The sequence below is a fragment of the Electrona antarctica genome (assembly GCF_951216825.1).
Source record: "Electrona antarctica genome assembly, chromosome: 6".
Lineage (NCBI taxonomy): Eukaryota > Metazoa > Chordata > Actinopteri > Myctophiformes > Myctophidae > Electrona > Electrona antarctica.
In genome coordinates this window covers 44,835,637-44,853,694 of record NC_136811.1, presented here as the reverse complement: position 1 = coordinate 44,853,694, position 18,058 = coordinate 44,835,637, and the positions used below count along the sequence as shown (strand labels likewise).

General features: G+C 43.9%; 1 protein-coding gene across 5 annotated transcripts in view; it reads right to left on the bottom strand.

Moving 5' to 3' along the window:
* Positions 1-18,058, bottom strand: part of dop1a (DOP1 leucine zipper like protein A) — a 45,110-nt gene that overhangs the window by 1,148 nt on the left and 25,904 nt on the right. For 4 of the 5 annotated variants that reach the window (XM_079503032.1, XM_079503034.1, XM_079503033.1 and 1 more), the window contains 17 exons: positions 17,862-17,973; positions 16,286-16,474; positions 10,070-10,195; positions 8,433-8,573; positions 8,209-8,264; positions 7,560-7,664; positions 6,923-6,989; positions 6,379-6,523; positions 5,276-5,355; positions 3,574-3,683; positions 3,152-3,301; positions 2,943-3,004; positions 1,877-2,029; positions 1,249-1,385; positions 1,049-1,104; positions 707-871; positions 274-403 (listed from right to left, as the gene is read on the bottom strand). In XM_079503032.1, the coding sequence (XP_079359158.1) occupies positions 274-403; positions 707-871; positions 1,049-1,104; positions 1,249-1,385; positions 1,877-2,029; positions 2,943-3,004; positions 3,152-3,301; positions 3,574-3,683; positions 5,276-5,355; positions 6,379-6,523; positions 6,923-6,989; positions 7,560-7,664; positions 8,209-8,264; positions 8,433-8,573; positions 10,070-10,195; positions 16,286-16,474; positions 17,862-17,973 (1,984 nt within the window). Of the gene's footprint in view, positions 1-273; positions 404-706; positions 872-1,048; positions 1,105-1,248; positions 1,386-1,876; positions 2,030-2,942; positions 3,005-3,151; positions 3,302-3,573; positions 3,684-5,275; positions 5,356-6,378; positions 6,524-6,922; positions 6,990-7,559; positions 7,665-8,208; positions 8,265-8,432; positions 8,574-10,069; positions 10,196-16,285; positions 16,475-17,861; positions 17,974-18,058 lie in introns of those variants that run through there. The other variant, XM_079503035.1, reaches the window with a different exon arrangement.

The window sequence follows — 18,058 nt, the reverse complement described above, 5'->3', positions numbered from 1 at the left end:
CCGACTGGTAATCCAGTCGCAGTGTGCCGCGGGTTCGACTCCCGAGCCCGACACGGCCTTTACTGCATGTCTTCCCCCATCTCTCTCCCGTTTCCTGTCAGCCTACTGTCTGTCCCTTCAAAAAACCAATAAAAGGCGTAAGCCGCAAAAAAATATCTTTGAAAAAAAAAAAAAAAAATGAGTATTGCCCCATGTGCTTTGAAAAATCTACTTTGTCTCAATCAGCAAGTCACCCTGCAGGCTCATTACAATAGACAGAGGCAGTCAAAATACCTTGGCTCGTTTCCTCAGCAGCTTGGCCAGTCGGACCACATAGGGCTTAAACTCTCGCTGGTGGGTCCCCTGGCGTCTCACTTCAAGACCCGAGTCATCTGAGGCCTCAGGGATGAATGCCCAACGGTACCTGAGATGAGATAGCACACTTTAAGACACTGGTTCCCATTGTAGGGGTCCTTGAGCGTTTTTAACTCAAATCTTTGCTTCTGGGGGGGTTCCTGGAACAACATATTTTCAGATGGGGGTCCTTGACATGAAATATTGAGCACCACTGATACAGAAACATAGGTATTTCAGAAAACTGTCAGAATTTAGAAGACATTTTTCAAATGTCGACGTCTGCCAAATGCCTAAATTGTAAATTGTATGGACACATTTTCATTGCTTCTCTATTATAAGCAACTTCTGAAAGAGGCATGTTTGTACTGACATCTGGAACTGTGGCAGGCTCTCCGAGGGTAATGCCAGAGCCAGATCTAGCAGCTTGCAGGCAGACAGGTAGAGATTGAGCCAGCGCTGGCTATTGTAGGACGTGGAGAAGCCGTTCCCTCCTGAGTAGGTGGTCTCCAACCCGGCCACAGATGGCCCTGATGTCCTGGAGATGGAGAGGAAAGGAGAATTCATTACACGGGGAAATAATAATAGGACACATTAAATACAGACAGGTATGTACAAGTTTGAGAATTCATTCAATATGTTCCAATGAAGGGAGAATATCCCCTTGACTCAATTGTTGCTGCTGCAATGCACTCATAGTATTGTTAACAGTTACCTGGATATGTCCTCATCTGCCGTTAGCTCCTGTTCCATCAGTAAAAACACCTGGACCTGCAGAGAGAGGTTTTCAGAGATATGAGCGCCGTCACTTACTGCAGCATGAGGCACAGAATTAGTGAGAGTGTGAGAGAAACTTGGGTGAGTGCGTGTGAGAGCACAAGACTGTAAGGGACACTCTAGTCTAGTACTACGGACCAGTTCGGTGATCATGGTGGGCCACAGTGATGTGAGATGTTGTGGAGACATGCGCAGCAGCAGAACTCTGAAGAACAGAAACACCTGAGCATGGAGAATTGGCACCTGAGGCAGTCGGAGGCTCTCCACCAGGCGCTCTGAAGCCACACATGAACACAACAGAGAGGATAAGGATCTGCCTCATGCATGGGCACGTGAATAGAAAACCAATTCTACTACTACTACTTTGTGACAATGGGTGTAGAAAAGCAAGGATGTATCATGTTTGTGTGTGGCTGTGCCCTAGTGCATGTATGTACGTACGAGCACTGAACATACTTTTGTAGTTCTGTACAGCAACCGGAACATTTACTACACAAACTTGTTCATGGGAACGTTTGAACACGACTTCATTTACAACTTCAACTTCAGAATACATGGAGCAATGTGTAAGTTACACAGTATAAAGTAAGAATACCCATGATTCAGTTCTCAGTAGAAAATAATCAGAATTACATACACTTTTTGGAAGTTTGTTTGAAAAACAAGAGATTCATCTTTGAGAACTATTTTTTCTTTGATTTAATTGACCTTTATTCAAATCCCACAGCATATATTTTACGGGGGATTAAGATCTCCTTTTCTTTACCCTGTATGTCGGGAAGGTATTTCTGGTATTGGTCCACCTCGCTGCTGTAGATGGTGAAGGCCAGCCGTTTGAGAAGCATGGCCCTCTGCTCCAGCTCAGCGTCCCGGTTGGTGAACAGGTTCAGAGAGCTGCTCTGAGCCACGGCCACACGGGCTGGAAGGACACACACACACACAGAAACCGTGACTCTAGCACACTGGTTCCCAAACACTGGTGCAGTACTTAGTTAGTCATTGGTCCGACAAACGACAACCTACCTCAAACAGTCCATAACTAACATAACCGCAAGCACGGGAGCAGCGCATGTCCGACATGCGGGACGCATGTCAGATTAATGCTCAGTCGGAATTACAGTACGTGCAGATCCGCCCACACACTGGGTTGGGACACATTTTTATGGGTCCCTTTATTTATTGTTTCCCACATTTTAGTTTTTAATTATTATTATTTCGAAACATTAAAAAAAAAGCAATTCAAAACAAATTAAATAATTTTTTTCTCAGTAATTTCATAAAGAAATAAAAAGGAAAAAAAATCAAAGAAATTCCATTCGTGCAGCGTTGTGAGCTTGTAGATCTGCTATTTTCACTAGTTTGCGTCCCGCGGAGACATCTCTTTTGGGTCACGGGCTAAAAGGTTTGGGAACCACTGCTCTAGCAGATATAACTATCTATATTACATGGATATTTTCATTAAATTGATTGCATGCTCCAGGATTCCAACAGAGGAAATGAATGTGTTGATGACAAACACCAATGTCTAGCCAGCACAATCTGTTCCGTTCTGTTGTGTGGGATGTATTGTACACCATTAGACTAATTATGCAGTGGAGACTGGAGACACAGAACGTCAGAAGAGAAACAATGCAGAGGACAGTTACAGTATATGATTCTGTATGGCTATGATGAGTGATTAGTCTAAAACAAGTTTAGATTACGAGAAAAAGCATACACCTCTGCCCAGAAAACATTATCTGCAACTGGTGTATGTCAATAATACCCAGTCATAGTACACATAGACAAGCACTTAGATTGAATTGGAATAAAATTGGATGTTCAAAGCTTACTCATTAGGTCTCGGAATGTGGTCTTATCGTGAGTCATCAAGTGGTCAATGATGGCTCTCCAACTGAAAAATAAGTAAATTGTGTTGCAAATTAACAGGCCAATATTCCATTGTGGGTACACAGACTGACAAACGCATGCACGCACGCACGCACGCACGCACGTTCGCACGCACGCACGCACGCACGCACACGTCCCTCTCCCTACTCACTGGCTGACACAGGAGGAATCCATTTGGAAGAAAGTATGGTCCATAAAGAGGTCGAACGCTTCCTTCTTCCAGGCGCGCCGGGTGTACTGGTACCCACTCAGACTGCTAAGCAGCTGGATACAGGCCCGGTAACTGGGGGCATTGTGGGCACTGCCAAGATGAAGGGAACGGCAGAATGCATCACTCTGAACTGCCATTTATTACAATGTGACTCATGGTCACACTTGCCAATAAAGTAGCTTTATCTCTCTCATTTCTTAATGAGGAAGTATTGATTCTTGTCCAGTAACATTAGAAAATATTTCTCTTTTATACTTTGCCAACAAAGGTAAACGGAGTAAACTTTCAATATCAAAAGCCATATCGTCCTCTGGTATTATATAACTTCATGTGATCATTCAAATTCAAAGATAAGTCCAAACCTGTGGTTACGGAGGTAGGGCACCACGTAGTGCATGATGTTAACTAGCAGTGGGATAACTCTCTCCTTCTCGTCGCTGTAGAACACCATGTCCAGGAGATGAGCCAGCACCTGACACACACACACACACACACACACACACACACACACACACACACACACACACACACACACACACACACACACACACACACACACACACACACACACACACACACACACACACACACACACACACACACACACACACACACACACACACACACACACACACACACACACGCACGCACGCACGCACACACACACACACACACACAGAGAGAGAGAATTCAGCATTCACTCCTCAAAGCACCATTTCATCACCAATGTACCATCACTGTCGGGCAGAATATTTCAACGTATATATATTTTTTTCGAAATGAATGCTCTACTTCGTCATAAGAACGTATGACATTAAAGTAGTGAAAATCTACGAGTTCACAAGCTTGTATTTGTGCTACGTTCGGTAGCCATTGTAACAGGTTATTTTTTTAATTTCCATTAAAAAGGTAATGGATTTGGACATGGAGTTGGTCTGGTCACTCGTTAGTTGGACGCATGGATGTACAGCACCATGCTTCCAAAATAGGGCAAGGGATCTTTTAAACTACTTTAACCCTATATAGTTAATTAATTGGGGTCCCAGGGATCTATAGTTGATGCCCTCCTTTTTCCCCATCTCCTCTACACCAAATATCTTAGCCAAAAATAGCCGATCTACACCAAATATCTTAGCCGATCTACAGTACAAGTTCACAATGCGATGCGTTGTGAGCTTGTAGATCAGCTATTTCCCGGCGAATGTTCGCCTATTCTCACAGAAGGTTTGCCCGTTATAACATGCCCAGAATAGGGACCGTAAGGTTCACGTGTTGAATCTAGTCCCCACAGTGGCTGGTAGACTTCACACTGACTACACACACTGGATCCAGTTCCAAAGGTATTTTTATAACCACCAAGGCAGACGTCAGAGTTTACCACACACTTGGATTATTTATATTTCCACAGAGAAATTGCTTTAATAGGAAAGTGCATACATTGGTGGCCAGATAGATTAACTCACAAACCAGCCAAAAGTGTTCCCGGCAATTGGCTCTTACTATATTTCTCTATTTAAATAGAGATATAATTCTCCATCCCTTGTTTTCTAAGAGGTTCCTTGGCTGGAGATTAAATTTCAGTATGGCCACAGCATTACAACACTGCAGCAATATGAAAACACAAAGCATAATGGCATTGCGCTTTGCAGCACAGCATCTAATATATTGCGCTAAACAAAACACATTAATCTAAGAGCTGCAATCAGCAGCAAATAGCTGCACCATACACAGTCAGCCAAGAGAGCCAAGCTAGGAGCAGTCAGCCAGGGGACCCACTTCTTCAGCACCACTCCAAGTTCAACCCCATTGATCTATTGGTTTGCTTATAATGGCTGAAGTGGGGGCGGGGAGATGATCATAAATCAGCCATTAGGGGTACAGAGGGAGTGTATTAGTGTATGGCCGTGTCCAGACTTGTACATGTTTAGAAGTGCACAGGCCTAGTAAAACAAACTTGGCCCGACATGATCGAGATGCATTGTGAAAAGGATATGAATAATCGGCGGACAGAAAGAAAGATGCAGTGCACAGAACCAGATGACAGGCTGGAGTGTGTTGTTTTACCTCGGCCAGAAGTGTGAGTGCGTGAACACTGTATACTGATGGAGTGAAGCTGGACATCTCCGTCACTGTGAGCATTATATCTAAAAAGACACACAGCGACCATTAGTACAGCACAGCATGCCATGCAGCCATGCTGATGTGAGAGCAGACAGCACCACAGTGGGCTGATAACTTCAACATATCGAGCGCACTTTACCAAAAAGACACACCCGTTCTTTTTTCCCCCTCACAATACCACACTTCATTCACATAAAATACCATGCTTGGAGACCGCTATAGAGCTTGAGGAATCCAATAGGACGCTTGGAGACCGCTATAGAGCTTGAGGAATCCAATAGGACGCTTGGAGACCGCTATAGAGCTTGAGGAAGGACAGTTGAACTGAATGGACATGGCCGCGCTGTTCTAAACAGCCGCCCTATGACTTTGAATGGTGTTCTCGTTCTATAGAGCAAGACTAGTTTGGTGTCAAACCAGCTTAAAGGAGAATTACATGCTAGAAGGCTTTCTTACCTTTATTTGTAGTTGTTACGTCCCCAACAAAGAGGTCCAGGTGTGACTTTTTGCAAAAGTGCATTATTATTATTCGCTTATTTCCATCGAAATAAGTAGTAAAGTGTGCCGCTTGGGATTTGAGCGATGGAAATAAGCGAATTAGCACAACACCCCAATGCCCCATTCAACTCAATGCAATTCATTGAGGGCTTATATTAGGGGAAATAGCCAATAATGCACTTTTGCACAAAATAACACCTGGACCTCTTTGGTGGGGACGTAACAACTACAAATAAAGGTAAGAAAGCCTTCTAGTATGGAATTCTCCTTTAACGTGACAATAAAACAAATGCTGCACGCTTAACTCTAGTAACACACCTTTTAATATCGATCTACTTCAATATTCATAAAGTCAGGTCACAGGTCCAGACCACAAAACATGTACTAACAGAGTTTCAAGTGTGCACGTTTATCCAACATTTAAATGACAATTTAGGCATTTAGCAGACTACAGCAGCTGTCAGTAATGAACACAATATGCAATGACACATTCACAGCTACAATTGTATGGTTCCATAAGGCTGCTGTGCAGATATAAGCATCCTCACCTTCCACATCAGACTCCAGGTTGTTCCCTTCCACAACTATCTGAGGAGAGGCCTTGACCTCCAGGTTCCTCCTCAGCCAGGTAGTCTGCTCCAGAGAGGAGCCTGCGATCGTCCCGATAGCCTCCACCACCTTATGGGTCACATCCTGCATATAGGAGTGATATTCAGTGAATGCAGCAGTGGAAGCTTTTAAATTCCTAGAGAGCAACTACTGAAGTTCAACGTAGAGAGAAAGACACCATGATGGAGAGAAACAGAAAATGAGAAAATATCATCAAAAAAGTAGTGCTGTACTGTACTTGTGCTGTACAACTGTACTGTACTGTACTGTACTGTACTAGCCCTCCTCCCTGACCTGTGTGTGTGTCTGTGTGTTAGGCTGTGCAACAGTGACACTTGGTGGTGAACAAAAGCTATAACGCTATTTTCGTGCTCAGACAGACTCCCAGCCACCCAGCCAGGGATAGACCCAGGGACACACATAGCTGTCTACTGTATAGGAGTGGTTGCACCACACAACAAAAAACATTATGGATGGATTTACCTGAAGCTCCCGTTGGTCCTTCTTGCTCTCCAGATTGGGGTTCTTTAAGATGAACTCATTCAGAACCCTAAAGAGGAGAAGAAACCAACAAGTTATGCTGAATGCTGGGTGGGGTGTGAGAGGTTTGAGTCTCTAAGGACTGGATGCTTCTGAGCTACTCAACCACCAGTGGACGGGAACCCCTTTTGGTGTTTTAAGCATTATGTTATGCTTTAGCTATTGAAAAATAGCAGATCTACAAGCTCATTGCGAGGCACCGAGTGCCGCGCTATGTGTGCGCAAATCTTTGAATATATATTCTTTCAGAGCGAACGTTTTTAACTCAAATCTTTGCTTCTGGTGGGGTCCCTGGAACAACATATTTTCAGATAGGGGTCCGCGGCCAAATACAGATAATTCTGGGGGTCCTTGACATGAAAAAGGTTGAGCACCACTGACATAGAAACATAGGTTTCTCAGAAAACTGTCAGGATTTAGAAGACATTTGTAGAATCGTTCTCAGGTCAAAAATGGTCAAAAAGCTGCATTGTATATTCACAACCACACACTGGCTGGTTACAGTTTGAGGTTAAGCCAGATGGGCTGGGAGTGTAAAGAGAGAACAGTTAGTTCCACAGTTGGAGGAGATCAAACTAACCCCAGTATGAGGAACTGTCCAGGGGCAGGAAGTCCCAGCTGTACAGAGTCTTTAAGCAGTGCAAGCAGAGATGGCCAGCTGTCCACCAAGCTAGACACAGGAATCCTAGGGACAATAAACAGCATATAAATGGTAAATGGTGCATTTATATAGCGCCTTTATCCAAGGCGCTTTACATAGATTGTGCATTACATTCACCCATTCATACACCGATTGCGGCGGAAGCCATGCAAGGTACCAACCAGCACATCGGGAGCAATTTGGGATTCAGTGTCTTGCCCAAGGACACTTCAACATGTAGACAGGAGGAGCCGGGATTCGAACCGCCGACCCATGGATCATTGGACGACCTGCTCTACCTCCTGAGCCACAGTCGCATATCAATCATTATACAAATACAATGCTAAAAGGATTGAACCCAAGATAGCACTATGGCATGTTTCCATTGGGCTCTGACTCCTGTGAACACTGAGGTGTTACTGTCCATGAAACTTAATCATAGCAAATAATTCACAGGTCCAAGGTTCGATGAATATGAGGTTCTAAACAAAAAAGCATGACGACATTTTCAGAAATGTCTACTGGTTTAAAATCAGCGAGAGAATAGGGTCCTACTGTATGAGCCAGGAGAATTCTGCACAGATCTCACCTCTGGACGTAGGCATAGAAGAACTGCAGCATGCAGACTTCCAAAGACAGGTGCTTCTGTTGGAGAACAACTACAGTTAAATTAAGATGAGGGACTGCTCAATAAAATCCAGTGTGATATTGTGGATCCATTTGGTACACTCTCTGAAGTTTTCCTTTGTGATGTCTGCACTGGCAAAAGTCGGTAGTAGTATATATTGTGAGCCCTTCATGGAAATGACTAACCTTTTCCTTAGCAATAGCTGGAGGTTGTTTCAGGACCTCCTTGACCGTCTGCATGACCGTCTCTGTGCGCATGGCGCTTACCGAGCGCACCAACTCCACCAGTAGCAGCTGTTCCTCACTGGCAACAGGTATCACCGACACCTGCCAAACAAACCAGGAACATACAGACACACACATATGGTATATTGTAAGAATAGTAGAAACTAAGAGAAGGAAATAGATAACCAGATACAGTACGATAACTAGAAAGGTGGAATTTGGGGAAATTCCAAGTGTGGTTGTCTCGATTGCACAGACGCCGCCAGGGAACCGAGGAATCCGCCGGGAGACGTTGTGTTAGAGGCCGAGCAACACGGCATTTAAATTTGGTGCCGATCGGATCCTGCGTTCATGATATATGACTTTTTCTTTTTAAGACATAGGCCCCTTCCACTTTCGCTAGCAATAATACGGAGCAGATTGAGCCCCCCCCCCCCCAAAAAAATCATGTTTTTTGCAACAAACAGGTTTTTATGCACATTTGCAGCACCGGTTGAACGGTGGACGGTTGAACGGTTTGACCAAACGGTATGGACTATAAAGAATCTGTGTGATGCGATTTAACACGTCCAGAGATCATGTGCGACATGCTTTGAGAGATTTGGACAAAATCTGTCAGAAAAGGAGCAAAAGGTGTTTTTGCATACAATTCGAAATGGTGTCACATATATATGGGGAGTTGCGTCCCAAGGAATCCAGGGAAGAGATATTTTGTTCAAGTGTTATAGCCCCACCATGAGGCTGACTGATTAAGTTCTTGCATAGGCCCCTGGACTTCTCTACCAAATGTGGTAATTGTAGACCTTAGAGTTTCAAAGATAAACAATTACTTGAAAGGGAGTTCCCATTCAAGTCAAAGGGAAAAATAAGGTAATAAACATGACACATGATTCCCGATGAAGCCGGTCGATTTTACATATGGCTCGTGTGTATGATGCAAGAACAGTGCCACATACACTTTAGGGTTTATGTGGCAATAAAGTCTCATAAGAACCAACCGTGTTGCCCGTGCTGCCAAGAAGACAACCTGATATATGTTGCAGTTTTATGTTAACTGCCCAGGACGGAAGTTCCATCTTTTGAAGCTTATATAGCACCTTTATCCAAGGCGCTTGGGCAGTCAGCCCAAGCGCCTTGGATAAAGGTGCTATATAAATGCACCATTTACGGAGATTCAAGACGGAGTTCTGTCTTGAAGCTCTGTTTTTAATTGTTTGATATCGGCAAGCGATAGCGATACACTACAGTCTGAGCGCATCTGTTGTGCATCTTTCGAAACCACTTCCGGTTGGTGCGTCATCAAAAGTGTTCCCCCTCCATTATAGCGGACGGGAGGAAAGATCTTCCAACGCTAATATCTCTGAATCTAATTCACTGATTTCGATTCTAATCAAAACATGCGTTTTTGACGGCCTATCGCGGTCGAAGAATTCATGCCTCGGGTGGTCGGCGATCCTCCCGCGAATGTTTCGGTTAGATTCTATGCTATATCTGCACAACAAGATGGAGTCACTGTCACCTTGAAAAGGGCTCTGAAGCAGGGCACACCAATTTACTGGTTCCAACTGACGCTGGGCAGTTCAAAGTGTTTGACCAACCTTGTTCCTTGCTGGAGTCTTGACATGTTTCCTTTCATTCCAGACATAGGCAATAGCAGCCATAAAATGAGCCCCGTGGTTCATGGAGATTGGACCCAGCAGCTCCAGAATCTGCTGCCGGAGGTTCTATGGGACAGAGCCGGGAGGAAATAAAACACGTGTTAACCCATTTAGGCCTGACCTCGAAATAATAAAAACGTTCCCTCTGAAAGAATATATAACTATTCAAAGATTTGTGCCGCATTTTTACGATTTTTCAAAAATAGCAGACCTACAAGTTCATAGCGCGCCACTCGGTGGCGCGCTATGAGCTTGTAGATCTGCTATTTTTCAATAGCTAAAGTATAACAGAATGCTTGAAACACCAAAAGGGGTTCCCGCCCCAAAATGGGTTAAATCCATGATGCCGAGTAGACACAAATAAACCCTGGTTAAAGCTTGTCCAGTTATAGTCAATGGTGAAAACATCAAAGAGGTCACTTATTTAAAAGCCGGAGAGTGCTGCATATCGTCCCCGTCGGGTGAAAACCTTGTATGTCCAAAAACCGCAACTTGTCAGGAAATATAAAAAGGAACCAATGGATGATCCAACGTAGTTACAGACTTGCGTTAATACATTTCTTTGGTTAAATATTTATAAAACAAACAAGACTACATTTTCTGAAATGTTTACATTTTTGAATACGGTGAATTATGAGTTTGTAGATCAGCTATGTTTTTCTACTTTCAATACTGGCTATTTATTAAAATATATAAATAGATGAACTATGGAGATACCAGGTTTCTGGCTGACTGCAACAATATATTGTACGTAGTTGCTGTTGATTAGGTCTTAATAAACACGACGTTTATTCAGTTGTAGATCACTTTATTCACCGTTCACTGACTCGACATGTAAACGCTGTTCCCTCCACAATTCACATCTGATTACCTGCGCCCACTGCGCATGCGTATCTCCCTCAGAGGGTACATTACCGTAAAGGAGTACTGTCGTAAAGTGGAACACAAGTTAACAATCTCCCTCTTCTTTCTTTAAAATAAAAAAGTGCAAAGAGGAAAAGTGCATTTCAATAACATTCAAGAAAATAACAAAAATACAATCAGCAATCTCAGTCTTTTTTTTCTTCTTTTTTTTAAACAAATTAAGCCACATTCCATAGTCCTTCAGCGAGTGCTTTCAAGAGCACTAGAGGTGATGCTCCCTTCTTCGTGAGACAGTCAGCAAGTTGGGCTTTTGTCACTGACCAGAGCACCTTTTTGATCGTTTTACTCAGAATGAGCTCTTTGATGCCGCTTATGTCCAACCGAAGTCTTTTCTCTGTGACCTGTTTTGTCGACTTAAGGGCATCGTAAAGGGAGTGATTGTCAGTCACACAGACCAAAGCGGGAACATTCAATCCAGCAGTCCCAGTAGTAAGCTCAGAAAAGAGGGTGGCAAGGAAGATGGCATTGTCTATTCCATCCGACATGGCAAGAGTCTCTCCCGCAAGGGTGCTTCGCACCACGCGTCTGATCCTCTTAGATTGCCAACAGAGAGGAGAAAACTTCCCGCTTTCCCCCATGAGTGTGATCAATGTTCCCCCTTGTGTACCTCCATCTGGCAAGTTTCCCAGCGAAGCATCACTGAAAACAGTCAAGTTCAAAGAATCATTATTACCCAAATGTTGATATTTCAGAGTAACCTTTTCAGCTTTAAGCTTACGAATCACCTTATTTGCATCATGAATAGACTGTACAGTAGCATTTTTTAGAATGGATGCCAAAATACAAACATCAAACATAACATCAGGCCTGGTTTGCCTTGCAACCCAAAGAATTTGTCCTATTTTCGATCTCAGCTGCTCTCTTTCTGTTTCACTAAGAGCTGAATCTCTTTGTATAGCACGTGCTGGCTGCATATTAATGAGTTGCATGTTGTCAATATAGCTCTGCTGATGCAACTCTATTACACCATTTATAGTGACTATATCCAATCCCACATAGCAGAAATTCTCATGTTCCTCGCGTCCCACATGGAACGCAGACTTCAGTCGAGGAATCACATCAGTTACAAAATGTTGAGAGCCAGCCCAGAGAAAATCATCCACATGACATGCCAGTACACCTTTAACTTTGCATTGGTCATCTAACCAATAAAAGACTGCAGGATCCACTTGTGACACTTTACCACCTGTGCTAAGCATGATTTCTTTCACTCTATTATACCAATAAAGTGATGCATCAGCAAGACCATATACACATTTTTTAAGTTTCCATAGAATCCCTTTTCTGTTCGCTTCTGGGGGTGGGCGGACAAGAATGTCCCTTGACAACTCCATGCCTTGCAAAAAGGCAGATTTGATGTCCATAGAATGGACTTTCCACTGATTTTGGCAAATCACTGCTAGCAACAACCTCAGGGATTCAGAGGCACAGGTTGGTGAATCTTTCTGCAGCTGTTGGATATTAAACTCCTCAAAACCCCTGGCTACAAGCCTAGCTTTAGGTACAATACCCTTGTCAGTTTCTTTTAGACTACAGACCCAACGGGTGGAAACACATTTACGGCCTGCATCTTCAACTTCTTCAAAAACATCATTATTGATCCAGTTATCAATCTCTACTTGTTTGGCCTCATCAAATGATATGTCTTTTGTTATAAGTACATCAGCATCCCTGACTTCTGAATTGGATTCAATGCTGAGACTATTCACACGTGACAGATCAACTGCCTCCTTTTGACCATGACCCCCATCATTTTCAATAAATTGCAGGTTATACCAATTTTTGTACCCTCCTGTGGCTTTGCCTGCCCTATTTAGGACTTTAGCTCTACATGGAACACTTCCACCTCTTTTCATAAAAGTTACAGTCTGTCCTGTTTTCACATTGACACTTGCAGAAATAACAGGGTTATCATCACAGACATTGTGCTCCATTTCAGTATGTGTCACATCATTTTGAGTCACTAATGTATGTGCTCCCTCTCCTGCATTGGACTCCCTGTCACTTTCCTGTTCGTTGTCAATGCCTGTGTTTTGTTCAGTAAATGAACTACCCGTGGCTCTGTTCACTACATCTGTATTTTCACCATCTGCTGCTTGGTTCTGTACCATCGTCTCACTGTTTGTGTCAGTAAGAACCTCATCTTGAACACGTGTGTGTACCTTATTAAGCCTTAAATGATGTACTCTAACAAGGATACCACCATGTCTTACAAATACAACAGCCCCATCCTGACCAATAACCACCCCTGGTCCCTTCCACTCTGTACTGTCAGCGCGTTTGTAATAGACTTTGTCTCCTGTCTCATATTTTTCACCTGTGGGTCTGAGCTGTTTACGTAGTGCTCTCCTTATCCTCTCTGAACATTCAGCTTCAGTGAAAGCTTTCCTAGAAGCATGCAACGCTGATATGTGTTGTCCTACCCTTGCACTTACTGTAGTGCCTTCCAGTGCAGGCAGTTTATCAATTAATACAGAAGGAAGATTAGGATTTTGACCAAATACCAGTTGATGAGGGCTATAACCATGAACACTGTGCATACAGTTCTTAGCCATAAGAGCCCAGTCTAGGGCAGTGTGCCAGTCGCATCCGTTTTCCTGTCTCACCTTCAGAAGGATGTCAGTGAGAGTCTGATTATGTCTTTCCAACAGCCCGTTGCTCCAGGGACTGTATCCTGCTGTCGTCCTCGTCTCGATGTTGAAGTTTTCTGCCATGTCCCTGAACTCTGCATTATTGAACTCACCACCATTGTCACTGTACAGAATCCGAGGGGGACCGTGAACACTTATCCATGTGTGGATGAGGGAGTTGACTATTTCAGAGGCTTTCTTTGTTTTCACAATACTTCCTGCGCTGAAGCGTGTGAATTGGTCAATCACATGTAGATACCATACTCCTGGTTCCAACTCGTGCAGGTCCACCGCCACCGTTTCATTATACTCTGACGCTAGAGGCAGACCAACAGCTGGCTTCGGCTTCGCTTTTCTGTATCTCTGACATATGTCACAATCATGTACTATTTGTTGCAAAATAGTGAGGCATTCCTTGTCTTTGTTTCCCGAGCTCTGGATTAGCCTCTGCAGCCTGTCTGCAGATGCGTGGCCAAACTGTTTGTGTAGCTTGAGAAGGACTTTGCGCTTTTCGGCTGAAGACATGTTTTCCGTCACAGTCAGGACTTCATCTTCAGCTGTCGCTGCGAGTATCACGTCATCTTTCATTCGCCGTGTTGTGTCGTCATTGTCTCTTATGTCCACACAGTAGTGTCCTGAGCTAGTGAACTCAAGAGGAATCTGCTGCTTAAACATTACTGCTCTGTCATTCTCCATGTCTAAAACTGTTCCTGCCCTCTTCAGTGAAGATTTACTCAGTAACAGTGGAATGTCAGCGTTGACCACTTCTGTCTCAATTTGACATTTTGTGCGTCCTATTTTGGCCGGTAGTTTCACTTTTCTGGTGGAATATACCAAGTTGCCATCTCCAAAACGAAATGGTCTGGAACTGGAATTTTCTGTCTTCATCATTTTGTCTGCCTGCTCTTGACTAAGCCCATTAACATAACTGTCAAGCCATTTCTCCCCACATACAGTACGAGTGCATGCAGTGTCTATGATGGCGGATCCCACTGATTCAGTTATGAAAATCTCTGCGTCAGACATGGGGTTATTTGTCAACAACGTGATGTTAACTTCATCTACATTTTCGTCTTCAGTTAATCTTACTTGTTCGTTCTTCTTGTGGGGACAGTCTTTGGCCCAATGGAATGTGCTTTGACACACAGCACATCTTGACCGTTTACCGAACTTATCCAATGGGTTGGTGCCCGGCAACAATGTCCTTTCACTCCTTTGTTGAAATGTCGTGTTCCGTCTTCCTTGTCCTTGTCGTTGTCGTTGTTCAGTGAAGAAAGCTGCATCCTGGTTTAGGTGTATCCCGTGTGACGAACCTGGCGCCGTCTTCCCTCCAAAAATCCGCTTGAGTGCTGACTTCATCGATGCAAACTTTAAGTCGGGGCACGCCGTTAGTGCAAGTTGTCTGTCTTTTTCATCGAGGCAGGCCGTATCTAACAGCTTGAAGGCTAACACCGCATCTGGAAGCACCATGTTGTACTTTTTAATTCGGTTGTAACGCTGCTCAAAGTCGATTATGTAGTCTGCCATGGAAACCGAACTGTCTTTCATTAAACGATCAAACTGGGAATACGCTTCGTACGCGCGGTCCTTTTCTTCTTGCTGAAACACGCCGTCCAGTTTTGCTATTAATGTCGCCATACCAGCATCATTGTCCAAGTCTTCTGCTGATATCTCCATAGCGATTTCCCTGGCTCGTCCTTCCAGCCCCAAAGCCACTGCAAGCGCCTGCTTCTTCTTGTCGAGTTCGGTAACTCGCGACCATATGTTGATTTCATTTTTCCAACATTCATACGGCCTGGATTCGTCAAACTTCGGCGGTACTCTGTAGTTTGCAGCCATCTTCAAACCATCCTCTGCTACCAATGTTGATTAGGTCTTAATAAACACGACGTTTATTCAGTTGTAGATCACTTTATTCACCGTTCACTGACTCGACATGTAAACGCTGTTCCCTCCACAATTCACATCTGATTACCTGCGCCCACTGCGCATGCGTATCTCCCTCAGAGGGTACATTACCGTAAAGGAGTACTGTCGTAAAGTGGAACACAAGTTAACAGTTGCTACCATGTCATGACGATTTTATTTTATTTAGTTAGCCACAGTATTGTGGTGATAATTCTTTTAGGCCAAGTGTTTAACTGTACTCTGTTCTCAAGTTTCCTGAGAACACTGCAGTCCTTTGAGAGTACCACTATATTAAATATTATTATATTATGTCCTCTGTTATTCATCTTCCATTTATTTGGGCAAGGCTCCAGACAACAAACTGTTCCTGAGGGAGGTACAATTTAGGAATATATTATAGATTCCTGTAACACCATGATAACAAAATATTTCCGTCTACTCTACTCACTATAATGTGAAACAAAGCATGCAGCAGTAGCAGCAGTAGCATACGAGATGAAGCTTGTACAAATGTAGAACTTTAGAAAGCTCACTCCTCTCACATCTTCATTTTCAACAACAAATTAGTAAATAACTAACATTAACACTAACACTGCCTGAGAGTATTTATCTCGCAACTAGACAAGAGTAATTATGGGCTCATTGACTTAATAATGAAATTGTTCTCTCTCTGGGCGCCGTTTTCCCAGCATACCTTGGTGGAGCCCAGGTTGATGTTGGACGTGGAGGCGGCGGAGGCAGCCACAGGCCTGTCAGTGCTGTCGGCGTGGTAGAGGACGCTCCACAGCAGGGTGACAGATGACATGATGGTATGGAGGATGGACAGGATGCCTGCGCGAGCCTCTGCCAGGTGCTTCTGGTCAACGCTCTCTATTGCCTGCAACTAGGTGAACACAGTGGCATATGCCCAAGCCAGTCAATACTTTTGATTGATATTGATCAATAACAATGTTGTATGGTATTATGCAAAACAGGCTTTGACAAAAGTACTGGATGAAAATCACCCCCGTGTGAAGTGAGGGGTGCTCTTATCATCATACATCATCTCATTCCGGCCAATCACAATTTGCGTCCTCACTTTTGTCTTCAATGTTTGTGTTTACGCAATGTTTGTGTTTGCACAAACACTCAAAACTGGCCATTCATTGTCAATTGCATTCAATGTTTGCGTTAGGACAAGGTTTGTGTTTACACAAAACCCCTCAAAGCTGCACATAGGAGGTGCTAGTGCCCCTCAAAAATATGCTGTATAATACTATAGAATGCACAACATCACCATATCATATCATATCATATCATATATATATATATATATATTATACATTTGAAAAGTTGTACCCAAGCCCAGAAAAAATGCCATTCAACACGCTACTTACACACCACAACTCGCTTACAACTCGCGGACCTGGCAACACTGCATCCTGCATTCATTGGCTACCATTGCTAATTTGTTGCCACATCTAAGAAAACAAGCCCGCAAACCCTGACTTCCTACAGGCTACTTACACACACTACCACTCGCTTACAATACGCGGACCTGGCAACACTAACATGCCCTCTTCCATTGGCTGTAACCCCACCACGTGACCCACGAGTTTCCATGTTACATTGCACAGTTCCGAAAAGCCAACCGGAAGTTACACACTACACACACACACATTAGAAGAAGAACAAGACCAACACTACACGCGCGCGCGCGCGCGCGCGCGCGCGCGCTGCAACAACGCGCTGCAACACAAAACAGCTGCGTACAACGCAGTGTCACTGCAGACACATGGGTTCACAGTACACTGTGTGGACTTCTGTATCGCAACGCGGGGGACTTTAACTGACAAGTGAGAGTGTGTGTGCGCGCGCGCGCGGGGGGGGAATTTTGTATCACATCGCGATAAGTCAACGAGTGAGTGTGTGTGTGTGCGTGCGTGCGTGCGCGCAGTACACACACTATTTACCCAGCGTGTGTGTGTCTACGATGTGTAGCCATCCGTTACATGTGACACAGCTGAAACATGAAGTGGAGTCTGTCAAATCCCACAATTTCCTTCTTCCCATAGCAACGTAACTCTAGTTTTCAATAATTAAAGCCTAAATGGGGTACATGCAACCTGTTCCAGAAGAAACCAGTACATAAAGTACATAAAGGTTCGGAACATAAAATGGCATTGTCAGTTGATTCATTAAATACACATCTTTGTTTGTTTTTTTAATGTATGAGAAAAGCCAGTGGGCCAGAGTGGCTAAGATCACTTTGTGGTGTCCAGCACCCTCACCTGGTGGTACTGGGCAGTGGGGTCCAGTAGACAGTAGTGGATGATGGCAGTCACCCCCTCCAGCACGGTGAGCATCAGGTCAGGAGGGATGCACAGAGCCATCCACTGAGGTCTACAATGTCAAGAGAATAACGTGGTTTGAATGTGTAAAATCATTCTTCTTGGTCATCATTTAATTGTATCTATAGTGTTCAAAG